Source organism: Pleurodeles waltl, chromosome 4_1 (assembly GCF_031143425.1).
Source record: "Pleurodeles waltl isolate 20211129_DDA chromosome 4_1, aPleWal1.hap1.20221129, whole genome shotgun sequence".
Classification (NCBI taxonomy): domain Eukaryota; kingdom Metazoa; phylum Chordata; class Amphibia; order Caudata; family Salamandridae; genus Pleurodeles; species Pleurodeles waltl.
Genome location: NC_090442.1, coordinates 84,649,730 through 84,676,970, shown reverse-complemented (window position 1 = coordinate 84,676,970; position 27,241 = coordinate 84,649,730). Strand labels below are relative to the sequence as shown.

At 43.9% G+C, this 27,241-nt stretch overlaps 1 protein-coding gene across 1 annotated transcript; it reads left to right on the top strand.

Annotated features, from left to right (window-relative positions):
- The first annotated feature begins 436 nt into the window (after positions 1-436).
- LOC138287007 (olfactory receptor 5A1-like) lies at positions 437-5,401 on the top strand. Its single transcript, XM_069227370.1, has 2 exons — positions 437-609; positions 4,444-5,401. The coding sequence occupies exons 1-2, from the start codon at positions 437-439 to the stop codon at positions 5,399-5,401; spliced, it is 1,131 nt and encodes a 376-aa protein (XP_069083471.1).
- Positions 5,402-27,241: the final 21,840 nt, after the last annotated feature.

Here is a 27,241-nt window from a genome sequence, read left to right as displayed (position 1 = left end):
ACGTTCTTGAATGGCCGCTTTTTTGGTTACTCCGATGTTCTAGTGGCATGTGGTGACTGCGTTCTTCAAGACTATGTGGTCTTCAGTTAATTTGCTGTCCCTCCATTTCCATTCCAGTCATCTGCAGGAGCGTTTGGATTCTTGCAGGTGTGTTGTGAACCATTTAGGTGTTTTGCATGGTGTTTCCAGCTGGTTTCCTGAGGAGGGCTACGTTGTTGGTGTATTCTGATAGCCAGCGGTGTAGGTTGCGTGCAGCTTCATTGGCATCTGCTTTGTCCGTCTGGTGGGGGGCGGGGGCGGCTGAGAGCATTGGTGAGTTGCGATTCTCCAACTTTGCCCAAGCATCTGCCAGGCAGGTGGGGGCATAGTGGTGTGCAGTTTTCCTTGTGAAGGTAAAGTAGACGCATTTGTGGTCGGTCCAGTGGTGTTCGGAGGTATGCGAGATGGCGTTGTTGTCCCCTCCTCAGATGATGTGCTTGAGGATATGTCTGGCTCTGTGAGTGGGGCCATTGAGTTGTTTGAGGCTGAGTTTTGCGAGGTTGTCCAAGAGGCTTGTGATGTTGGGATCATTGTGGATATCAAGGAGGAAGTAGGATGTAGTCAGAGGAGGTGAGCCCTCTGGGGGACGACGAGGACGAAATGTCTTTGCAGAATTGAGGTCGGGTCCGGGTGGCCTGTAGATGAGTGTGCCACGGATGGAGGAATTGGGGTTGGTCTGACTCATAAGTGTTCATGGATTGGCTGAGTCTGTGACTTGTTGGTGGTTGTCAGGCAGAGAGTGTTCTTTCAGACAATGGCAATGCCTCCTCCAGGCCGGTTGGCTCTGTCCTTTTGGATGATTTTGTAGTTGTCTGGGATAGCCGTGGCGATGTCTGGGGCCGAGGTGTGTGATCCACGTCTCTGTGAAGAAGGGGACACTCGGGACGGTTGAGTCGAGGAGGTCCCAGACTTCAACTGCATGATTGACGAGGGACCATGTGTTGAGGAGTATATACTTGAGGAGGTCGCCTGTGCTTGGTATGTGGTGTGGTGTGGTGGTCCTTGGAGGCTGCAGGTGCTTGTGAGGCATGAAAAAGGTCCATGAGTGTTCCTTAGGTCGGCTTGGTGGCAGGCTCAGGATCTTCCTGTGTTGAGGGCATGTAGTGTGTTAAAGTTGAACAAGTGGATGGAGTGAGGACCAGGATCCATGGCGCTGGGCGTGGTCTAAGTTTGGACAGGCACAGACAGGCTTGCCTTTGGCTCACCATTGGCTCACCAGAGACAAGGCCACTCATCGGCTGTCATTAAGAAGTTTAGAGAGGTGGGGGTCCGGTCAGGTGGGAGGGTGGGAAAAGCACTTTGCAGGGAGGGATGGGGTAGGGCTGCAGTAGCAGCAGTGGTGTGGGGGAAAACACAGGGCGAGTGAAGAGAGAGAGAAGGAAACAAGAAGGATGGAGAATCAAATGGAATTAAAAGAAAGAAAAATACACAGAAGTAAAAAAACAGAAGTAAAAGCAGTAGTAAAGAGAGACAGAAGATACTTACATGCATATGGCCACTAGGCCACCAGGGATGAGGCACAGGTGGGAGTCTGCGGGTGGAGGTGGGCCTCGAACTGAGAGTCAGACAGGCTATCAGTTCGCTCGAGGAAGAGGCAGCAGCAACAGGTGGACCTGCACAGAGGAGGGCAACAGACGCTGACCAGGAGGTCAGGGGAGTCACCCTCTCAGTGAGCAGCAGCCACCATTAAGAGGGGAAGGAGGCAGGGGTTCCGGTCAGCTGGGAGGTCGGAGGGCAGGAATAGCACTTCACAGGGAGGGAGGGAGGGGCACAGGGAAAACAAGGGGAGAGTGAAGGGAGAGGGATAGAGACAAGAAGGAAAGGGAATCAAATGGAATGAAAAGACAGAAAAATACACAGAAGTTAAAAACAGAAGTAAAAGCAGAAGTAAAGAGAGTCAGAAGATATTTGCATGCAGATGGCCACTAGGCCTCCTGGGATGAGGCACAGAAGGGAGCCTGCCGGTGGACGTGAGCCTCGAACTGAGAGTCAGGCAGGCTCTCAGTTTGCTCGAGGCAGAGGCAGCAGCAACAGGTGGAACTGCACAGAGGAGGGCAACAGACAGTGACCAGGAAGTCAGAGGAGTCACCTTCTCAGTGAGCAACAGTTGCCATTAAGAAGGGAAGGGAGGCAGGAGGTCCGGCCAGCTGGGATGTGGGAGGGCAGGAAAAGCGCTTTGCAGGGAGGGAGGGGGCAGAGTCGCAGAGGCAGCAGCTGCATGAGAAAAACACGAGAGAGTGAAGGGAGAGAGATGGAGACAAAAAGGAAAGGGAATCAAATGGAATAAAAAGACAGAAAAATACACAGAAGTAAAAAACACAAGTAAAAGCAGAAGTAAAGAGAGATGTAAGATATTTACATGCAGATGGCCACTAGGCCACCATGGATGAGGCATAGACGGGAGACTGCCGGTGTACATGCTGAGTCAGGCAGGCTCTCAGTTCGCCTGAGGCAGAGGCAGCAGCAAAAGGTGGAGTTGCGCAGAGGAGGGCAACAGATGCTGATCCAGAGGTAAGAGGAATTGTCCTAACTTCCTCCAAGAACAGCTGTGAACTCAGTTGCGGCTTGCTGCGCGATGAAGGGGCGGGGGCAACATGCACGGGGGAATAAAAATTCAATTAAAAAAACAATTTAAAATTTACCTGCCTTGATTCCTCGCTGCCACTCCTTCTTCCTGACAGGAGGCACAGGCTTCCTGCCTGCCCTGCGACCAATCCTGACCCTGCTCAAAGCAGCATTAGGATTGGCTGGAACGCCCAGCCAGGGTGCTCCGAGGCAGACTGGGAGCCTGTGCCTGCTATCTCGAGCCTGGCAACACAGCGCTGGGCTGGAGAGAGCACAGTGCACCAAGACGGCCGGCCAAACATACACTTGCATGGAGAGGAGTGCACAGTGCCCTCCCCCTCATCCCCGTCATCCCCAATGCCCCTGCCCTTTAGCAACAAAACACTAATAAACATGGTTTATTATTGTTTTGTTGTAAAAGGTTTGCAGCAGCGGCTGCTGCTGGCAGGGTGGACACTCCACCATAGCGGAGGAGCCGCCGCTGTGTGACCTTTTGCTGATTAGTAACTGTTTAACCTGATAAATAAATTGTCGCACAAGGGTTTCAGAGAGATTGCAAACAACCCATGCAGCTTGTTAAGCAGCTTGTTAAGCTCCAAGTCGATTTGGAGTTTTACGCCTAGATTTGCCCACAATACGTTCATGCATAGAGGAGTGGTACAGTATGGACAGAGTCAGTGTAAAGTTGCCGAAAACACTAAGGCCCTCATTATGATATTGGCAGTAAAAACCACCTACCGCCATAGCGACGGCCGCCAAAAAGACTGTTACCGCGGCCTCCAGCCATCGGCTGTATTATGACCACAGCCGGATTTCCACTACAAGAATTGGGACACAGGTAAGTGGGTGGTCCGACAGGGGATGGGTTTGTTTGTGTGTGTGGGTGTGTGTGTGAATGTTTGTGCGTGTGTGTATGCAGGTGTGTGTTTCGTGTTGAATGTGTGTGCATGTATGGAGGTGTGAGTGCATGTATGTTGTGTTCTGTGAATGCGTGTCTGCGTGTATGTATGAAAGTGTGTGTGAATGTGAGTGTGAATGGATGTATGCATGCGTGGATGCATGTGGGAATGGGTGGGTGTATGTGTGTGTGTGTAGGTGTGTGTGAATGTAGGGGGGGTTTGGAGAGGACTGGGGAGGTGGGCTTCCTGGAGAGGGGGGTAGGGGTGGGGAAGACCTCTATGGGTGACAGGGAAGTGATTCCCTGTCACTGATAGTGCCTCCCACCATGGTTTTCGTGGTGGTAAGGAAGCCACGGAAACCATGGCGGTAGGCAGGGTCATTATTCCACAGGCGGTACAGTGACCACAACCGGGCTGGAGATTGATATCTCCAGCCCGGTGGCTGTTACCGCCGTGGCCGTCGGTGTGGTACATTGGCCGTTTGGCTTCAGCCAAACCACCAATGTCATAATATGGTGGAAAGTACCTCCAGCCTGTTGGCAGTACTTTACACCATGTTACCACGACCGCCAGGGTCATAATGAGGGCCTAAATGAGCACAGCACATGTTCACATCTTGACTAGCCATTCTGCCACTAGGGCATTTCCCTAGTGGATCCAGTCAAGTGAGCTATCTTCACAGCTGGATGGGCTGCCATGACCCAACTATAAAATCACCCATGGCACTCTATTCTAGTTGCAACTTTTTTTTAGTGGGGCAGATTTGAATATTTTTGCCCAAGCTGATATTTTTTTCCAGCCCATCCCCGAAAACTGTTCTACACTGGTGTGTCTGCCTGGGAACATAGGTTTTGGATTGAATCAATGTTAGGATGTAGTATTTATGTTCATGCTCATGTTGAACGCTCTCTAGGATTCACTTTCCTTCTTCTTTTCTTAGGTTGATGTCACAGACTGCAGCTATGGAATCCAAAAATCTGAGTACTGTGACTGTGTTCATACTTGAAGGATTCACCACAAGCCCAGACCTGCAAGTTTTGCTCTTTCTTCTTTTCTTAGCAATATACGCCCTCACCCTGTTCATAAATATCATCATCCTCATCATCATTTATGCTGATGCTCGACTTCATAAACCAATGTACTTCTTCCTTGGCTCCCTGTCTTTCCTTGATCTTGGTTATGCCTCTTCCACCTCCCCAAAGATGTTGGTTGATTTTGTCATTGAGAAGAAGACCATTACTTTCCTAGGGTGCGTTGCACAAATCTTCATCTTTGTAGGGTTTGGGAGCACAGAGTTCTTTCTGTTGGCAGTAATGGCATTTGACAGATATGTAGCTATTTGCAAACCATTAATGTATACAGTCACCATGAAAAGCAGTGCCTGCATGCAGCTAATATCTGGGTCTTTTGTATGTGGGTTCATTCATTCACTGATTACTGCAGGAGGCCTCTTTCAGTTATCTTTTTGTGGACCCAATAAAATTGACCACTTTGCTTGTGATTTGCCAGCTTTTCTGAAACTTTCATGCTCAAGCATCACCATCAATGAGCTGATTCTCTCAACACTGACCACACCAATGATGGGGGGTTCACTTTTTGTCGTCCTTGTCTCCTACACCTACATTGTCATTGCTATCACAAGGATCCACACTGTGGAAGGGAGGCATCGGGCTTGTTCCACCTGTGCCTCGCACTTCATCTGTGTCTTGATGTTCTATGGCACTGTTCTTTTTATCTATCTACGACCAAATTCAAGTTATTCAGCAAAAAAGGACAATGTGGTTTCCGTTTTCTATATGTTTTTCACTCCAATGCTGAATCCCCTGATCTACAGCTTGAGAAACAAGGAGGTGAAAGAGACAGTGAAGTATCTATTGTGTAGAAAAAAGATCTCCTAGAGCTTATTTTTTTCAAAGCCTATAATTCTAGTATACAATCGGATAGGGACTACAGATGAAAGGGGCTCAGAGCATGAACTTGGTGGTAACGTTTGCATAACAACATTTTAGAATAAGACCACCACATTTTTGTAGGTAAGAATGAGGAGGCAAAACAATAAATATATTGAGACTAATAGTATACAGTGGCATAAAGCAGCAACATCGATGTAGCAAATCTAGTTCACATTAGACACTTGAGAAGTTCACATACACAGACCTAAAAAATGAGCTTAATGAACATTATAGCTATAATAAGGTCCACCAGAATCACAAGGCAAGAGAGGACCACATTATGTGGCTAAGTTGAGTAAATTATGCAGCAAGAAAAGGCAAAATATACAGCATAATGCGACACATTTTGTAATAGTATTACTTCATTATTTTGACATTTTTAGGGTCGAGCCTGCATTGCATGCGCTCGCGCATGCGTATCGCAGCGAGACTCTTTTGTATTTAGAAAAGGGCTCGGAGTCCTGTCAACTTCACGTCAGTGTTTTTTATTGGTTCGTGGGCTTGCCTAATAAAATCTGCTTGCTTTCATTAGTCGAAGGCAGGCATAACTCATTCCTTTTCCGGTGGCTAGCCCTCCTCGAGCACAGCGACCAAGTACAGAAAATATGAGAGGCTCGCTGTTTTCCATCGGGCTCGTGGACTTCTTTTTCTCTAATTTACGAGCGTGATCTCGCTTGGCAGAAGTCGAGTACTTTACATAGTTAAATTCACTTTTTCGGGTTATGTACATAAATGCACTTTTGCCCGATAGGTGAAAAGTCAGGTTAGGAGTTTACAACGCGATCAGCTCTAACATGAGCAAACGCGAGACCCGTTGCATTGTAAATGCTTGGTATATTCTGTCATCATAGCTATGGTGAATTATTAACTTTTGGTGCGCACTCTTGCAAAACATTGCAGTGATACATTTGAGTTGTACCGTTCGCAGGATTCGAGAGAGCAGATGAGACGACTGCCGACGTGGCCTGTTACTGCAACAGTTGAGCATCCGTCTCTTGCCCGGCGGTGGTGTTTATTTAGGTCTTTGCGAAGTATCACTGTGGTGCTAATTAGCATAATGCGAATAAATGTTGTGTCATTAGCTTTGTTTCTTTTTCCTGTGGTAATAACAATAAATTTAATTTCTATAGTGCTTCCTCCTGCCGCTGGACATTTCTAAGCACTTTAAAGAGCACATGTTAATGTTACCGGTTGATTTCAGAGACTGGACTGGTCTTGTCTTCGATCTACATCCGTCTTCAAAAATGCTTAAACTTTTAATCTATATTTTAAAGAACTGCCCAACATAGACCTCCTTGGTAGGGATGGGGAGTGGCGTAACGTAAGGTGGGACAGGCTGACATACTGACGCAGAAGGCCTGGGCGTAGGTGAGCTGCCAGGTGTTGCCTCTGATGACAGCCCTCTGACGTAATAATATATTGTCTGCATAGCAAATATGCTTAAGATGATGAAGACCCCCAATGGCTCTGTGTGTCCATTGAACAGAATACATGCAAAGATAGTGCCTCGTGGCACCGAAAATGTTGTAGGTCCAGGATCCGTCTCAGACTGCAAAGGAAATTATGGATATACTCACATTATATCGTGTGTCAAAAAAATCTCTTATTATACTGAATGTCCCATCTTGGGCTAAATGGTTATTATACTTTTAGAACTTCAACAAACCATATTTGAAAAAATCATGTACCTGTTTCATAAATATTGTATAAACTATTGGAATAGTCAGTTGAAAAATGCACTTGCCACTGCAAAATCCAAGATTAGAGACAATAAAAATTGTCAACAAACTGGCCATCTGTGAAAATAATGAAGCCCTCGTTACAGTAGAGTTGTGCACAGCTTTTGTTTTTTACACTTTTTTCAGTCCTCCATTATTGCCCTTCGCAAAGCCTGTGAAATTTGCTATCTCACCTTCAACTTGTGCAATGTTCTACCCACATAGCAGATACTTTTCACTGAGAAACAGAGTGTGAGATAGATTTCACTCTACTCAAACTCAGTCATGCTGCAAAATGAGTGGAAACTCTGTTTTTGCAAGTTTACCTTCTCCAGAGCTTCTCTTTGAAATTAGCATTATCTAGGGGAAAAACATTATTTTTTGCAAAGTGTATCTTATGCAGAACATTTTTGGAGGTTTAAATAAGGTTAAATCTACAGTATAAACTGTTGCAAAGCCAGAACTTTCAGGCAGATGTAGCAAAGTAAAAAAAAAAAAATATGAAAATTCACTAAGTTGCAAAGTTTTCCATTGCTTTTCACATATATTTTTTGGGGGAAATAGAATTTGGCTTACCACTACTTTATATATAGCATGCCCTTTTAAGTGGTACGATTTATGACGTTGGACCTGCCTTCACTGCACATATCTAAAGTATGTCTTGTAAAAATTACCCATGGAATGAGAGATGGGAGCGGTGAATACACAGATGTTTTTCATGAAGGGGGTCTGGGCGGCTAGTGCTATTTGAAAGTGGTTGGGTGCAAAATTGGGTCTAAGTGTTACGTTCCAAGTGTGCGAAATGCCCAAGTCCAACCAACATAAAGGGTGTTTGGGGAGGTTCTTTTCCCCGAGGAAAGTTTAAAGAAAACAGTGGCAAATGGTAAATTTTTAAGCAAATCTGAGAAACTAAGAAAGTTTATAAAGGTATTGTGAATGTGTAGTGTTGAAATATTTAAACATTTCGAAAAGTGCCCTATGTCTTACTTCTTTAAGTACTTTCAACAGTTACTGTAATGAGCCACTTGTACAATTGGACATAAGCACTATGGAAATTTAACTATGAAATGGTGGTACGTAAGTAAAATAACCAAACTGTTTTACTGCCAGACCGCCGTAGTGCAAAATCTGCTGTTGAGAGCAGATGCACCCCTGCCAAGAATAATTAACAATTATCAATTAACAATTAAAAATTCACAAACACAACTTCAATTGCTTCAAATGTGGAATCCACCTAAAATTCAGACCAGTTTTTAGGGTCGAGCGCGCAAAGTGCTCTGTCCCTGTTGCAATCTCTCTGTGGGCTTTTAACCACAGCAATGTCACGCCCATCAGTTTGGTTGGCTCGTGGGCTTCCTTTTTAAAATTCACTTGATCTAATTAGTGAAAGACATGCACACAGTGTTCAGACTGCCTCAAGCGCAGCGGGCAAGTACTGAAAACATGCGAGGCTCCATATTTTCGGTATGGTTTCAGGACTACCTTTTCCTCTTTATTTCATAGGCAGCGCGATCTCGCTGGGCAGTAGTTGAGCGATTTGCATGACATTGTCCTGGTTACATGGATAATTGCACTTTTGCCAGTTACATGGATAATTGCACTTTTGCCTATACATTTCACTGCAAGCAAGCTTTTGTTTCCTTTTGTGTGTCTACTTTGCGCTCATGGTGGCCGTCGGCTCGCTTATGTGAAACTGTTTTACTTTTCATTTTCAGTTTATCTGGCAAGAAAAGTCCAGTTACGAGTTTACAATGCCAATAGCTTTCACTCAAGCAAACGCGAGACCCATTGCATTGCAAATGCTTGTTTAATTTGGTAACACTGCCTTGGCATCGGTTGTACCTCCTTAGTACCAGTTAAATGTTTTTGTTAAAATCTGCAGATTATGGGGTAGATGATGGATTATGTGGCAAAAGCAGGGAGTCTTAACTATGTGAAAATCGCCATGGCTGCACAATCGCATAATTCCAGTGGCCTTGGCTATCATTCAAAATGGCAGAATAGCATTAAATGTATGTCTGAAATATGAACCTCCAACTTATTTCACCCATATTTCTGAACTAAGTAAATTATCTACTGCTAGAAACTGGGCTCTTCTCAGATGCCCCCTGTAGAGTGACAAATCTGACTCTTCAAGTAGAAAAGTGGATTATCGAATAGAGAGAAGTTCAGAGAACGGAAACCCATGACCGCCCTTCTTACATCACCCGTGCTCTCTGAAAACGGCAGTTACTTCGTGAAAATCCCCAGGACAGAACAAGCAGAGCATAAGTGTGACATTAAAAATACACATTCTTTGTCTCGTAACACCCAGGACAAAGCAAGCCTAACCTAAGTGTGACATTAAAATTAAACATTCTTAGCCTTGTGTATAATAAAGGACAGTAAACATAAAAGAAGACTGAGCTATGTGCATGCAACATCATCCTATCCTTTCCAATAAAAATAGGAACTCAGCATTAAGTTTGACCTAGATGAAAAAAATTAAATTAAAACATTTCAAACCAGAAGTTACTTGAACATTATTATAGCAAATAATAATCTTTGAATTTAAGGGGTAATGAAACATTCCTAGCAGATCTCTCTGATCCTAGATATCCTTGAATAGCAGTCTGAGTGATTTGATGTGGTGAAGTCCCCTGTGGATGTGAAGTCACCAGAAGATTCATCATCATGTCTATTAATATTTGAGTTGTCAGCCTCATTACACATAGATTCATCATTTTCAGGGTGTTGGTAACCTTTTTGCTGGTAAACATCCCACCAACAACTTTCCATAACTTTGAGATGTTCAATATTTTTGGTTTTAACAACACATATTTTTTTGTTTGTTCTTGAGATATTTTCACTTAACGTCTTCTGCTCCACCACTATTTCCCTCTAAAAGTAAAGCACCTTTTGACACTTGTATTAACACATCTAAGAATTGTGTTTATTATTGAAATATTGTGTGATAGCATACTGTTTGCCAAATGCCTTACTTCTTATATCATCCAAATCAACTTGCTTCTCCCAACTCATAGTTATGTCCTTGATCCAATCTGGACATAATGTGCATCTGGGCACCCTGTTACACAATAATTTAAAGGGAGACACACCTGTAGTGCTATGAGGTGTAGTTTGATAGCTCCATACTTTTTTCCTGAGAAATTTCTCTGCTTATGACTCTGAAGGTAAAGTTGTCTGTAGCCCTTCTTTCAAAAACTTTTAGGCCATTTTAGGTGGGAGAATATAACGCAACTTGTAGAGGTTTGATACTCAAGTACTCCAAAAATGTTGTCATTTGATAAGACTTGAAATGGGTGTCGTTATCAGTTACAATCTCATTGGGTGGGCCTTCAATAAGGAAAACATTTTGCAAAAATGTGTAGACAGATGCAGTGTCAGGTGTGTTAACAAAGTTAAAATAAATCCATTTAGAGAAATAGTCCACCAAAACTATTAAGTACTTCTTGTTACTAGGTAGTAACTCAAAAAGGCCAGCAAAGTCAAATGAAAATTTGGTCCATGGTGCATCTGGTAATGGGGCTATGTGCAAATTGTTTTCATAAGTTCCCCAATGCTTATCTGACACTAAGCATGTATTGCACTCCAACACCAATCTGTTCACATGTGCATCCATGCCAGGCCACCAATAGTGCTGTTTTAAAATCAGAACTGTAGCCATGGTGCCTAAATGACCTCCATGGGCATTTAAATTCAATATTTATCAGTTTAATGGGAGGGACCAACAAGTCGTGACGAAGAAAAAACCCTTCAAATAAAGAAGGATCATCAGCATCTTGAGCAAATATTTTCGGAACCTGTTTTTAAATTCCTTCCTTAGGCCACCCACTTTTAACAAAGTTAATTACTTTTAGTAAGATGTGATCTTGAGTGAGAGCATCCATCCAATCTTTTCTAGATAGAATATTGTGTCCTTCAAGCAAATCTCCAACTAGAGCCACAAAACAATGAACATCATCTTCATGAAAATTCAAACTTACATCTACCAATGGCATCCAAGACAGGAAATCAGCTCTAGAATTTCCCACCCTCCAGATAAATATTCTATAGAGAAATTACATTCTTACAGTTTAGATAGGATGCATACCATTCTGGCCGAAGCTTTTCCTGTGCCGTTACCATTCAGTAAGTGTATAAGGCGTCTATGTTCAGTAAATCTTTCAAACTAGGTGTAACACAAATATTTTAAAACTTTTCAACAGCCCATGAACAGGCCAGAGCCTCTCTTTCTACGGTGCTGTAGTAAAGTTCAGAATGACTGAGGGAGCGTGAGGCAAATGCAAACATGTGTCCTTTCTTTCTAACCCATTGTGATAGAACAGCTTTCAACCCTGATTGGTTAGCGTCCACAATCAAAAAACATGGCATCCCAGCTGTGAAAGCAGATAAAATGGGAGCTGAGGTAAGGAGAGATTTAATTTTAAGAAATGCCTCATTTGTCTTACTGGACCATTCAAAGTTTTGCCCTTTTTTAAATAATTCCCTTATTGGTTGTACATCCAAGACATCTCCATGTTTGGAACATGAATAGTATTTACATAAGCCCAAAATGTAATGTAAAGTGTTTTTGTTGGGTGGTAGATTGGTGTTGTGAATTGCAGCTACAAATGACATTTTAGGTTTAATATCCTGATCAGAGATATTGTGACCTAGGTAGTCCAATTGATTACCCATTAATTTAGATTTGTCCTTCCTAAGGGTAATACCTGCATCTTCAAATGCATGCTAAATCTTTTCTAAGATCATATTCTGTTCTCTGAAAGTTTAAACAAAACCAAGTAAGTCATCTTGAAATACCTGCACTCCTGGAATGTCCCTCAGAACAGTAGCCATTAATTTTTCAAATACACTTGCAGCAAAGGCACATCCAAATGGCAAGCACAAACATTTTTAGGCTACAGAGTGATGAAGGTCATAAGGTCCTGGCTCTCCACAGCATTTTTGGATGATACAATGATACGATGATCTGATGTAAAGTATGGAGAAAACTTTGGATTCCTCCAGGTTAGCTAACAATTCTTGAAGTTTTGGTAATGGATGACAATTTGTTTACGATGTTCTTATTGAGAGTGCGAAAATCAACACATATGTGCAATTCACCTTTTTTTCTTTTGACTATCACTATTGGACTGACCCATTGAGAAGAGTCAGTTTCTTTGATCACACCCTCTTTAACCAATGTGTCTAATACATTCTTGAGATCAGATCTGACGCTTAACGGCACAGATCTGGCCTTGTGTGCAATAGGAGTAGCACCCTCTTTAAGTTTGATTAAATGCTCAAATTTCTTACCGTTACCTATTTTGTCACTGTAACGTTATGAAACTTATTAACAACATCCTCTAGGTTGATATCCTCCACATTTTCTGTGAAGGAGATACAATTGTCAGCCAGCACAATAGGATGTTCCATTCCAAGTATTAACATAACCCTGAGTCTGGATTGGTCCTGCCATCCAATAATATTCCTTCCTTCCATGGCAACACATATTGTTGTAATAATTTGCCTTCCCAAACAGCAAAGACTATAAATGAAGTACCCCATCATGCTGATACCTTGTCCCCTAAAAAGCTTTTGGGTGCATATCTGTCTCTGTTAATAAGGTTGCATTCCATCTTTACTTGAAAAGAATGTCTGTTATGATGGTGATGGGTGCACCAGAGTCCACCATCATGTTGAGCGATGATTCTTGCCTAATGATTGCTTTGCACCAAGGATTTTTCACCATTTTAGATCCCTTGTAATCTGTGGAAACAATGAGAACCAACTTGGACATGGCTTCTGAGTACTGATCAGAATCTACATCAACAGCGCTGATTCTAACTGGATTCATGGCGCTCCTGCACACTGATTGAAAATGTCCAACTTTTCTGCATTTATTGCAAGGTTTGTTAGCCGCCGGAAAACTTGAGCTATTTCCAAAATGAGACCTGGAGCAACATATGCAACATATGTTGGTATTCTTCTTGGAAGGCACATGGCCACTTCTCTTTTTAATGGCAACAACTCCTAAGGTCTCATGATCATCAATTGCATTTATTTCTGAGCTACCAATTGTTATCGTCTCTGAAGACATCATTTTTGTTGAAATAATTGGCCTTTTAAGGCATTTGGCGGTTTTGGTAACCTCTTAAAGAGTGGGGTCCCTACAGCTCAGCAATTTCTATTGGATCTTTTTGGGTGCAACTATACACAAATTGGTCTCTGATATAATAGGTTTGCCAGGTTTTGGAAGAAAGGGATTAATTTGAAGTAATTGATAATTAGCAGCCCTAGTGAGTAAAATAATGTTCTACAGCAACAAATGTAAATGTTAACAATAAAAACGAACTAGCTAGCAAGTACATAAATAATATAATAACATACTGTCATTAAATATAGTAATTTCTGGAATACCTCAGATAAGGTGTGCCTGTCATTGATTTTAAATGTGAGGAAATAGGCACAAAATCCCTGTAGAGTTATGTGCCTATCATTGATTTCACTGGTCATTCAGTTGATTCAAGTATAATTCTTTACAGATATGGCAATCAGCAACGTGCTGCGCGATGACAAGTGGTGTGACAGGCAAAAGAAGCATTAGTAAACAGAGCATATTGTGGTATGTGCTTGCCAGTGCGAGCATGCTTCCAGTAACAATGGTGGTTGAGTTGGTGCATGCCTGTGCAAGTGTGACTCAAGCGCACAAGAGCGCACATGCAAGCTCATGCGTACCAGAACTTCATCAGTGGGACAAGAGCTTTTCCTGCGGCTCTTTACTGGTACCAAAAATGCTAATTCTCCAAGCCTCCTCAGCCTCTGAATGTAGGCTGCTAGTGGCACTAGTATGTGCCAGCAGTTTTGTTGGTGCAGAGGAAACAGAGGCAGAGATGGATCGTCAAGCGTAATTTCAATTTCCTGTGGTTGGTGAGCTTCAGACCGGTAGCTGCTCGTCCCCAATATGTAGAGTGACAAATCCGAGTCTTCAAATATGTAGAAAAGTGGTTTATTAAATATAGAGAAGTACAGAGCAAGGAAACTCGTGACCACTCTTTTGCATCCCCGAATGCTCTCTGGAAACGGCAGGTAGTTCCACAGAACACCCAGGACAAAGCAAGCCTAACCTAAGTGTGACATCATTAAAACTAAACATTCTTAGCCTTGTGTATAATAAAGGACAGTAAACATAAAAGAAGCCTACGCTATGTGCATAAAACACCCCCACCGCTTTTCTGCTTGCCCACTGATGCTGTTGTTTCTGATCTGACAAGCACACTGATTCCTGTTAATCAGACATCAGTGCCAGTGCTCTTTCTCTTAAATGATACTTTGATTTGGTAAACCCAATTGGAAAGGATTTTACCACTGCTGTAAGGCCCTAGTTAATGGTACCAATGGTACCTAGGGCATGGATGATAAAGGGGTCACAAGGGTTGCAACACTGATTGTGCCATCCTGCTTGACCCGAGTAAAAGCAAAGCCTGCAGAGCTGCCATGTCAGCCTGCACAAGCAGCTTGTCTGCTCGAGTCGATCTCTGCCTATACCAGGTGCAAGCAGTGTCCCTTCACTGCCAATAACATAGGTCAATCACCCCTAAGGCAGGCCTACTATATGCCCAGGAGGCAGGGTGCACTGTGTTATGAGTGAGGACATACATGCATGAGCATATATGGCTCTGTGATAGCATTTAAAACTTAATGCCACTCCAAGTGACAGGCGGTCCATAGGTTAACATGGGCTGGCACCCAGGAAAACTTTAGATAGCCAGCTCCATGATAGCCTGACTGATTCCCTCCATGTTTGGTGTCAAACACCATGCTTTTTCACCCTGGGCACAATTCTCGTGCCCAGGATTAGCTAGCATGTACCCTGGTAGTTTTCCTTAGAGGATGCCCAACAAGTTGCTAGATTTCTCTTTCCTTGGCAGGCTCCCCTGAGCCATTTGCTACCAAGACAAGGATCTGCCTTCCTGCTGGTAATGCTAGCACTTGCCCCAGGATGGAGACAAAGGACCTGGGCAGGTAGGAGGTCACACCACAGCCCTCTCAGGTTGGCTAGTGTTTACAGTAATCAAGGCAGTGAACCTCAAAGGCTTTCACTGCCCCTTGATATGTAATCCCTTGTCCCCCACTTGAGGACAAAGCCCTTACCACCCTGTCCAGGTGGGTAAATGATTTACTTAGGAGGTGTACACCTCCAAGTGGCTAGCCACACCTTTGGGATGGGCTCGGATATCTGTATAGCCAAGGAAAGGTTCTGCCATGTTGGCAAACCTTGGAATTAGAGGGATCTGGGTAGAAAAGTGATGCAGTCTCACCAGAAGGTATCACCTCAGGGGCAGACTAGCCGCAGGGACCAGTAGCCCATTGACCACTGTCCTTCACACCCTTGACACACCCTAAACTAGAATTTAGGGGGCTTCCCTGGCACCAGAACCTTAGTGTTGACTTTGAATCTGAGAGGAGGCGCAGAGAAGATGCCATCACCAACAACAGGACTTTGGACTCCATCGGAGCACAAAGAGAGGACACCTAAGTGCCCTGAGGAGACCATATACTGGAATTGTGTGTTCAATGCATGCCTGTGGCAAAAGCTCATTTCCCCCAGCAGGAGGGATGCTAGTGGATGCCAGAAACGGAATCAGACTCTCCTGACTGATGGAACCAGTCACATGCAACCTGCAGAAGAATTATAGTGCTGTGTCACAAGAAGTGCAACTCGTCAGGTCCCTCTGGGAGTTGTAGTGAGGCTCATACCAAGTTTTGAGCCACTACAGTACAATGAAGTACCCATAGATTTATTTTGCCACTGCCAAGGCTTGTTGGTCACCAGCCTAGTAACCAACCCATCCCCTGATGTCACCAACTCCAGAGCAAATCCCAGCAGTGGTGACCGTGGTCTTCAATAACCCCACTTCTAAGATCCTGCATCTTGAAGAAGGCGACTTTGACTTGGTGACAAAGCATCTTGACACGACCCTCCCGTAATTGACAGCTGCAAGCCCTCCTCTGCACCCTGAGCCACCAGACATGGTGGCAGAGTGCCAGCTGTGAAATCCAGGTCCTGGGACCCCAAAGGCCTCTACTCTATGAGGGTAGAGAGTAACTTCATCTCTAAGTGTGGTTTTGCAGTGTGCTGCATCTTTGATTGACATCACTCATGGTTACCGGTCTTTTCTAAGGACTGCAAGGCTAACTTTGCAGCTAGACTCCCTGGGCAAGGTAAATAGGTATTGTCTATAGAAAGTTGTTCTAGGGACCCCTCAGACCTTAACTTCAGGTGGGTTCCACGGAAGTCCCCCCCACAAGTGACCGATTGCACAATGTGCTTTCTCTCATTGACTTTAATGGTGTTTGTTTGGCAACTAAAAATGCATCTATTTTTAAATGCTTTAAAAATTCACAACTCTGGTTGTATATATTTGTTTGGGTGTCATCTCAATTACTTATTGTCCATGTTGGCCTCATGAAATGCTTTACACATGGTACTTTAGGTATCCCGTCTGTTCTTTGCCACTCTACCAGGACTAAGCTAAGGTTTACTGGTGTAAACTCAAGGTCCACTTCTGGATAAGTTGTTAGTATTATATGGTCAGACCCCACAGTGATAGCACATATATTGCCACCTTGCTACATTGGTGTTTCAGCAGTGAGGTTCTTGAACCTGTGTTTCACTTCATCATTGAAAGATAAGTATATTTTTGGATACACAATAAATCCTTAATTGCCTTTAGAACCAAAATGCTTTTTTTTTAGTTTTTTTTTTAAAACAAGTTTAATTGGAATTGCTAGGGCTCTGTGTTGCATCCTGATTCCAATAGGTTAAAAAACATTCTAAAAGTATTCAAAAGTAACTTGGCAGTTGGGTATCCTTGAATAGCAGTCTAAGCGATTTGATGTGGTGAAATGTTTTTTAAAAGTACCCAACTTCACAGAGAAACAGTGCATAATGAAGAATGTATTGAGGATCGATCAGCCTATTTTTCCATCCTCAAGATTAATAATCTTTGGGCCTTGTACAAGATTAGAGGCATTAGTGTCAGAGCGAGCAACTGCCAAAAAGAGAGGACCGTACAGAGGCCTTCACCACATATGAGGAAAACAAGCATAGAGAAGAGGTTTCCTCCTCAGAAGGAGAACCTGTAGAGGTGGAGAATGGAGCCCTGGCATTAGAAAGTGAAGAGGAAGGAGGTGAGGACAATGAATCTTTACCCTTCCCCAGTGGATAGTGACAGGAGTCACTCTCATAACTCTGCCCCCCATTGGTAGGATGGGTAGGATTCTTGAAAACAGGCTACAGAACCTCTCCCTAGAGGAGAAGAGTCTTGAACTTGAAGAGAGGAAACTAACCCAGAAGGAAAGAAGGGTTAGTCTGGGAATGCTTCCCAAGGATGGTGGCAGCAGAATAAATAAGGACAATGAGGGTTCTTTTGTCCCTATGGTCCCCAAGGGGCCATCCCCATGCACAGTGGAGGAAATTACATTGATAAATGGTTTTCAGCCTTTGAGAGATGGTGGGGAATGGAGAAGTTAGGTCACCAGAACTGGGGCTCTATATTTTGGGAGTTATTCCCAGATAAGGGCCACAATAGACTTCTGACCCTTCCTGAGGAAATGAAAGAGATCACAGAGGAGTACAGAGTCAAGTTTAAGGATACCCAAAAAGGACAGGCCACAACCTTGGTAGACTTTGTTGACTCCTCAATCAAGGCACTAGAACACTAGATACAAGGTAAAAAAGTAAATAATTATGAAGTGCTGTATAATCATCCGATAAAAGAGCACATCTTGGACAATTGTTATAAAGATAAATTGTGACAACATCCAGTTGATTCTGAATTGTCTTCTCCCAGAGAGCTGGGGAAGATAAATGGGTCAAGTCCAGGGTTACCCAGAACAAGGCCCATATTGGAGGTGACTCAAAGAAGGGTGCTCAGAGTTGTCAACAAGGGAAGGGAGGTAGCATAGACAAGAGTAAAAAGAACGAGTGCTCTCCAGGCCCAGAAAAAACTCTGAGGAGGGTGGGCCCGAAACTCTTCCCAGTCGAAAGGAAATGTGTATCAGGGTCAAAACTGGGATCCTCAGAAGTCTGAGACATGCTTTGACTGTCAGCAGGCAGGGCACAAGCGAGGTGACCTAGTCTCTTCACAGAGCGTGGTTAGCACTGGGCTGTCTACTATAGCCATAGGAGAGGACACCTCAGATAAGGAGGTCCTCATACCATTCAACTTGGAGAAGGGTCTAGGTGGTGAGATGGTGATCCCTGAGGTTGGTAGCAGAAACTTCCACTCCATTCAGGTGAATGGTATCCCTGCTATTGGCCTAAGAGACACATGTGCCAGTCACACCACAGTGGGTGACAGGTTGGTGTCCTTACAGCAGTTTGTGGAAGGAGAAACCAGAAAGGTAAGGGTGACCCTGGGGAGGCCAAAGAGAGACCTGTAGTAATAGTGCCCCCAGAGAGGGAGGGTACTCTTAGTTGGCACAAGGTGGTGGTCAGTTCTGGCCATTTCCTCGAATTTCCTTCTTGGTAATGACCTACCAGAGGTTGGTCAGAACCCAAGTGGGGTGGTTGCCTAGAGCACCCCCAACCCAAAAATCCTGGGGATCCAGTCCCTGTAGTTAGGAGACAATGGCCCCAAAAGAAAGAGAAAAGAAAAAGGAATGGAAGCCACTCTTACCTGGAGTTACAGTGAGCCAAGTGTCTTCTAGCCCAGTAAGGGTAGAACCCAAAGTTTGCCCAGGTAAGGCTTCACCTGTCCCAAAAGATGTCCTGAATAGTCAGGCAGCTGTCGCCACAGGATGTCCCCCCTATACTGACAGAAGGGAGAGTGGAAGAAGCGTGCCTACCACAAGATGCGGTGAACTCTAAACAGCATGAGAGGTTCCAAGAACTCACTGTCACCCCTTCAGCAGCTTAACCCATTGTCAGTGGAGAGCTTAGGTGTGGTTCTGGACTCTGACAGCTGTCAGTAGCCTCTGCTCATTGCTAGGCTTCATGGCAGCACTGACCTTGGCATTAGGCCCAGGCACAGAAATATGTTCCAGCAGCCGAGTTCGCGAAATTCGGGCACTTTGTGCTATACGGAGTTCCTGAATTCCACAATTTGGTGCGGAGCGGAGTTCATTCATGCTCATGAGGTTGTGTTTTTGCACTCTCTTGTGAGCGCCACAATACTCTTGGGCGGCTGGCGAGCAAGTGTAGGACTTTGCGTTTGATTGTGCTGTTTTCAGCTAGCGAACATGACTTCCTATTTACTCGCACTGCCAAAACAGTCCCATTCATGAGTGTGAATGCACCGGGAGCAGATTTTCTACTCCAGATACATCAAAATATGGGCAACAAGTGTTTTCTGGGTATATCTTGTTCTCCAAAGGACCCTTCATGTTGTTTTTTAGATTGAGAAGCTTTTTTTTCAAACAGGAATTAAGTGCCCCAGAGACTCCAACTTCCTGTTCCTGTCCTGCAGGCTCCTTTCAGTGATGTTTTTCATATACTGGTCCCTTTTCACTTGAAATTTGAGGAGGGAGGGTCACTCTCTTAATCTCCTGGGTATTCCTATGGGTTTAAGTTCTTTGTTTTTGTGAAATCACACAAGTAAGTTAAAAAAACTATTGAATAAGGATGTTGTCTGTTTGCTTGGTCATGCACCAGTATTTCTTTGTAATTTAACTTGATTTAAAAAAATCATAGTGGTGGGAGCCTGGAACTTAAGTATGTGCCTAGTTATTGTTTACTTTGAATTTCATTGATATTTAATCTTTTGTAAAGGAAAATTGTTGCACAGCTCAGTACCTGTCCTTTTCTACATGTTTATAACATTTACAATATGATTTGACTATGTGGCCTAGATTTCCAAAGGGCCACAGAGCCAGTAGGCTCAGTACTAGTAGTCATCAGTGCATTAAATAAATATTTCAGTGGTATGTTTTTAAAACTTAATTTAGGGCAAGGATGGCATTGGATAAAAATAAAAATGTTGGTTATTTTTGGCATGTTTTTGTATATGATGTGTGGTAATATTTTATGGCTTTGGAGTATGTGTACACTCTTGTGAAATTTTTATAGCTCAGTTAATTTTCATGTTTTGCATTGCTGAATTAATGTTAGTGTTTTCCTCAGTGTTACCACCATACCTCCTTATGGCCATAGTGTGTGTGAAATTAGGTATGGAAACTTTATTATTATTTTGTCCCCCAATATTGTTGTAATGGTATTCAGTACCATCAAGATATGGGACTCGATATTCCTAGTGTAAAGCTTTTGTGAGGTATAAGGATTTTAACGCAAACCATACATGTTATTTCTTTGCCATATGCTGATTCAATGTTTAATAAGAATAATCTTCCATTATGATACTCTACTGGGTTCTAGATCCAACGGGAACATAATCTAATTTTCAAAGACATTAAACAGCTTTCTTGGCCCTTGCATAGGACACTAGAGCCTTTCTCTGCTTAGATACAGGCATACTTAGATTAATTTCTAGGAATCTAATTCATCACTCATGCAGTGTGTTAGTGAAGTCTGACTCATAACATTTATGGAATTATCTATCGCTAATAAACATGCTAATCAAATGAAAATCACATGATGGACTTTTATTGGAGATTTATTGTTGACAACATTATTAGTGTATTCTGAGCAGTGTCACAATTTACGGGAAACATCCTGAACAACTAGTTCTAAACCACTACTTGCCTGAACCACTACTGCTAAACAACTAAAAAGTCTCTACAACTAAGTACTGAACAACTACTGTCTAAACAACAATTGTACCTGAATAACAATTGCCTGAACAACTAATTTTAAGGTAAAGTTTTCCTTTTGGTTTTTATGGTTTATTAGTTGTTTAGAATATATATATATATTAGTTGTTCAGGCAATTGTTATTCAGACACAATAGTTGTTCAGACAGTAGTTGTTCAGTACTTAGTTGTAGAGACTTTTTAGTTGTTTAGCAGTAGTGGTTTAGGCTATAGTTGATTAGGACCTAGTTGTTCTGTCACATATTCACAATTTACAAGGTTTCCAGTTTCATGTTTCATCTTAAATTGAAAATTTAGCTTGAGTACAATATTCCTCCTTTCACTTTTAGGGCTTAGTCATCTTGCAATCCATTATTATTCAAACTTTACATGGTTCCCTTTCTTCCTATATTTAGTGGTTCCATCTGTCTCTGTTCAAGTATGAGGGTAGTACCTTGATTATTTTCAAGTTTGACGGAGAATCTATGCTGAGGTCTGGAAACATGCAGGACTGCTCCCAAAGGGTTGAGCTGTGAATGAATCAATTTAAACAAAATATGGTTTTCCTTTTAGATCGTCCTGTCCAGATCCTCCCTTTTTTGACCTGTAAACTTTGAAAAGAATCCTACACCAATGCACTGTGTACAAAATAATCTAGGTGTCAAATTTGACTCTTCACTAACCATGTCAGATCAGAGTAACTCTGTTGTAAGCCCATGTCTGTTTTAGCTATGATTACTGAGGCAGGGTGTACACTCTCAAATTCATAAAGTTTGAATCTTAAATGCATGTATTCCAGCCAGATTGCACTACTGCACTGCCTTTTATCCGGACACGGCAGCAAAGTCAGGGAGGACCTGGACTGGCAGTTCGGGCAGTTCTGGCTTTACTGTTCCTATAGGGAGCAGGATCAAGACTAATTAGCATATGGCTGGGTCCAAACTAGGGTGGCATGGTGAGCAAAAGAATGATGGGTTAAACCCAGATCTGTGGTTGAAACCTTTTGCACTCCGTCCATTACCCTTTTGTGTTGCTAACAATGAAATAAGCTTAACCAGTAATAAATTCAGCAACAAGATTCATTCTCAACCAAAAAAGGTCTGATTTATCCCTCCTGCTTTAAACCAGCTCCATTGGCTTTCAGTAAAGTCCAGTAAAGCAAAGAGTTGTATTCAAATCTCACTGATTAGTACACACAACTCTATCTGTACACCACAAACATCCTCTCTTTAATTGTTCATATAAAGCAACACTGCTTAAGGTCTGAATTGCCCTTCTTGGTTCCTAAGGTCTGCTAAGTTATTCTGTAAGGTTTAGCTCTCTCTGTGACAGCACTCAAACTTGAGAACTATTTATGTTTTTTGTTGTTTTCTCAACTTTCCCTGTTGGAATTTAGGAAATCACATTTCTATCATTTTAGGATTTATGGGAATTTTTCAAGATTTATTTTATTGTAATCACAATAACTGGGGTCCAGGTGGCTCCATGATGACACTGGACTTACTTTCATTTCAGGTATGCTTTAATGTTGCTGGTCTCAAAATTCAACCTTTGGCAGAATGGTTTCACCAAGTTTGTTTCGACTAAGATGATAGTCTTTTTCAGGTCCATAGAACGCTCTCTTACAAACCTACATTTCTGTTTACTTCCTTGGTCAGATAACGCCTGCATTATTGATCATGATGGGCATTTCAAAGTAAAAGTGTTCCACAGTAGGAAATTTCAGTTTCTAGAATACTAGAAGTGGGGATGAATACACAAACAAGGCAGTGGTTTATAATTTGGGGGGAGGAGGTGTAGGAGACTGGCCTGGCTTGTAGTGGGTACCAGAGGTACTTACACCTTGTGCCAGGTCCAGTTATCCCTTATTAGTGTAGAAGATGTGTTTCTAGCAGCTTGGACTGATAGAAGGTAGCTATGGCGAAGCAGCTTAGGCTGAACTAGGAGACATGTAAAGCTCCTACTATACCACTGGTGTCATATGCACAATATCATAAGAAAACACAATACACAGATATACTAAAAATAAAGGTACTTTATTTTTATGACAATATGCCAAAAGTATCTCAGTGAGTACCCTCAGTTTGAGGATGAGAAATATACACAAGATATATGTACACAATACCAAAATTATGCAGTAATAGCAAAAGGAAGTAATGCAAGCAGTGTAAAGTTACAATAGATTGCAATAGGAGCACATAGGTATAGGGGCAACACAAACCATATACTCCAAAAGTGGAATGCGAACCACAAATGGACCCCAAACCTATGTGAGCTTGTAGGGGGTCACTGGGACTGTAAGAAAACAGTGAGGGTTAGGCGTCCTGAGCAGTCAGCAGTCGATCCTTTGGCAGAAGGTGAAGAGGGAGATGCAGAGGAACTCTGGTGAGCTCTTGCATTCGTTATCTGAAGAATTCCCCAAAGCAGAGACCCTAAATAGCCAGAAAATGAGGTTTGGCTACCTAGGAAGGAGGATTGGCTACTAACAGAGGTAAGAGCCTATCAGAAGGAGTCTTTGACGTCACCTGCTGGCCCTGACCACTCAGAGCAGTCCAGTGTGCCAGCACACCTCTGAATCCAAGATGGCAGAGGTCTGGGGCACGCTGGAGGAGCTCTGGGCACCTCCCCTGGGAGGTGCAGGTCAGGGGAGGGGTCACTCCCCTTTCCTTTGTCCAGTTTCGCGCCAGAGCAGGGCTGGGGGATTCCTGAACCGGTGTAGACTGGCTTATGCAGAGATGGGCACCATCTGTGCCCATCAAAGTATTTCCAGACGCTGGGGGAGGCTACTGCTCCCCAGCCCTGACACCTATTTCCAAAGGGAGAGGGTGTAACACCCTCTCTCAGAGGAAGTCCTTTGTTCTGCCTTCCTGGGCCAGGGATGCCTGGACCCCAGGAGGGCAGAAACCTGTCTGAGGGGTTGGCAGCAGCAGCAGCTGCAGTGGAAACCCCGGAAAGGCAGTTTGGCAGTAACCAGGTTCTGTGCTAGAGACCCGGGGGATCATGGAATTGTCTCCCCAATGCCGGAATGGCATTGGGATGACAATTCCATGATCTTAGACATGTTACATGGCCTTTTACGGAGTTACCATTGTGACGCTATACATAGGTAGTGACCTATGTATAGTGCACGTGTGTAATGGTGTCCCCCACTCACAAAGTCTGGGGAATTTGCCCTGAACAATGTGGGGGCACCTTGGCTAGTGCCAGGGTGCCCACACACTAAGTAACTTTGCACCCAACCTTTACCAGGTGAAGGTTAGACATATAGGTGACTTATAAGTTACTTAAGTGCAGTGGTAAATGGCTGTGAAATAACGTGGACGTTATTTCACTCAGGCTGCACTGGCAGGCCTGTGTAAGAATTGTCAGATCTCCCTATGGGTGGTAAAAGAAATGCTGCAGCCCATAGGGATCTCCTGGAACCCCAATACCCTGGGTACCTCAGTACCATATACTAGGGAATTATATGGGTGTTCCAGTATGCCAATGTGAATTGGTGAAATTGGTCACTAGCCTGTTAGTGACAATTTGGAAAGCAGAGAGAGCATAACCCCTGAGGTTCTGGTTAGCAGAGCCGCAGTGAGACTGTTAGTCATCACACAGGGAACACATACAGGGCACATACTTATGAGCACTGTGGCCCTGCCTGGCAGGGTCCCAGTGACACAGACTAAAACAACATATATACAGTGAAATATGGGGGTAACATGCCAGGCAAGATGGTATTTTCCTACAGGAGGTGACACAGAACACAAAAAAACTACAGTCTAAAAATGTAATTGACACAGAACACATAAAAACTGCAATCTAAAAAAATAATTAACTTTTTATAACATTTATGATTAAAATTAAAATTATGGCATGATGGGTTATTTTGGTGACACAAATACCAAAAATACCTTACAGGCTATACTTCCTTAGTAGGTAAGTAATACACAAATTATATACACTAGTATGCAGAAATAGGCATAAAAACAGTTAGACAACAGTGTGATTAGTGATCATCACAATAGAGAGAAATAGCCCTAGGGGGAGGACAAACCATGTAATAAAAAAGTAGAATGCAAGAGTCGGTCCCCAACCTACGTAAGTGGAGTGTATAGAGGGGAGCTGGGCATACTAGGAAAGCCCAAAGTTAAGTACCACAAGACTCCCCAGCGACCAGGAAAGCTGGAGTAAATCACTTTGGATTCCCCAGAACACCCACTTGGAAGAAAAGAAGAATAATGCGAAGCCCAGAGAGACTGCAATACACCAACATTGGATTTCTGAACAAGAGGACTTGCGGAAGAAGACGATCAAGTCCAACAACAACAGCAGGGTCCAGGAGCAGCAGGATCCCTTACCCACCAGACTGAAGGTGCAAGAGACAAGTCGACAGTGATGAAAGAGAGTCAGCACTGCACCCAAGAAGACAAAGTCGAGTTCCTGGAGGATACAGGTGATGCCCCACACTGGAAGGGGGATTGCTGTCAGGTTTGCGTCTTCAGATTCCACCAACAAGCCTTCCCACATGCAAAACTTGCGGTAGGCAGAAAGTGGAGCTGGCTGGGACCAGGAAGGACCAGGTGGACTCTACACAGGAGGAGAGGAGTCAGAGGGGGCACTGAGCATAACAGAGAGCCCACAGAAGCACAGGCAGTACCCACAGGAGCCCCATAGGATGGGGACACAAAAGTTGAAGAAGGAGCCCATGCAGCACTACAAAAAGGGATCCCATGCAGCTGGAGAAACACTCAGGGAGCTGTGCGTCACAGGATGGAGTGCTGGAGGCTAAAGCTTCAAGATGCCTGAAGATCGCTTGGAAAAGATGCCACCAAGCCTTGGCAGCTGCACATGACGTGGTGCACAGGGGTACTGTCCTGCATGGGCAGGCAAGGGCTTAACTCTACCCAAGTTGGACAGCTGGAAGAGAGGACCATCGGGACCACTTCAATCCATCACCTGTGATGAAGCAGCCATACAGCTCAGCAGGAGAGGAGATCCACACAGCCGGTCGTCATTGCAGTTGATGCCTGCAGATGCAGGCGAGTGACTCCTTCACCCCAAAGGGAGATTCCTTCTTCGGTGTGGTGCAGGCTGAAGACAGACTGTCCTCAGAGAATGCACAAACAGGAAAATGTTGCAGTTGCTGGAAGGAGCCGTGGATACAATGTTGGAGGAGGTGTCTTGCTTCTTTGTTGCAGCTTGTCGGGTCCTGGAGTGTCCAGATGCAGTTACCTTCATAAGAAGTCAAAGTGGAGGTTGCAGAGAAATCCTGCTGGAGTCTAGCTAACTGAATCTGAGAAACCACCCAAGAGAGAGACCCTAAATAGCCCTGAAAGGGGGATTGGTCACCTAGCTGGGTGACCACCTATCAGGAGGGGGCTCTGACATCACCTGCCTACACTGGCCACTCAGATGCTCCCAGAGTTCCCTGCCAACCTTGAATCCAAGATGGCAAAGCCCAGGGACCATCTGGAGGAGCTCTGAGCACCATCCATGGGGTGGGGGTGGACAGGGGAGTGGCCCAGTGTCCGGTTTCGTACCAGAGCAGGGACATGGGGGTCCCAGAACTGGTGTAGACTTGTTTATGCAAGGAGGGAACCAAGTGTGCCCTACCCAGCATTACCAGTGGTTTGGGAAGGCTACCCTTCCCAAGCCTATCACACCTATTTCCAAAGGGAGAGGATGTAACACCCCTCTCCCAAAGGCAATACTGTCTTCCTGGGCTTGAGCTGCCCAAGCAACAGGAGGGCAAAAACCTGTCTGTAAGGAGGCAGCAGCTTGGGCTGACTGAAAAACTTCAGAAGGCTGTAATGGCAATACTGGGGGTTCTCTAAGGAGCCCCCAGAGTGCACGGAATCATACAACCAATGCTTGCAACAGCATTGGGGTATGATTACAACATGTTTGATACTAAACATGCCTATGTTAGGAGTTACTATTATGTAGATGGACATAGGTATTAACCTATGTCCAGTACACGCGTAAAATAGCATCCCCGCACTCACAAAGTCTGGGAAAATTGGCCTGGAGTTCACACACAAATAGTTTGCACCCTGCCCTCTGGGATTGAAGGCCGGCCATATGGTTGACTAATAAGTGACCTGGTGCAGTGAAAGGTGGCTGTGAAAGGGCGCTTACACCTTTTCATGCAGGCTGCAATGGCAGTCCTGCAGAACCCATTGCTTGGGCTCCCTATGGGTGGCAAAATATATGCTGCAGCCCCTAGGGATTCCCTGGAACCCCAATGGCCTAGGTAACTAGGTACCATACACTAGGGACTTACAGTGGGGCACCAGTGTGCCAATTGTGGGATGAAATACAGAGTTTTGGGAGAGAGCATAATCAT

What these genes read in the sequence shown, in the direction of transcription:
- LOC138287007 (XM_069227370.1), top strand. Translation starts at nt 437, where the DNA reads ATGCGAGATGGCGTTGTTGTCCCCTCCTCAGATGATGTGCTTGAGGAT. An exon ending in GTAGGATGTAGTCAGAGGAG is followed by an intron (nt 610 to 4,443) that starts GTGAGCCCTCTG and finishes TTCTTTTCTTAG; the next exon opens with GTTGATGTCACAGACTGCAG.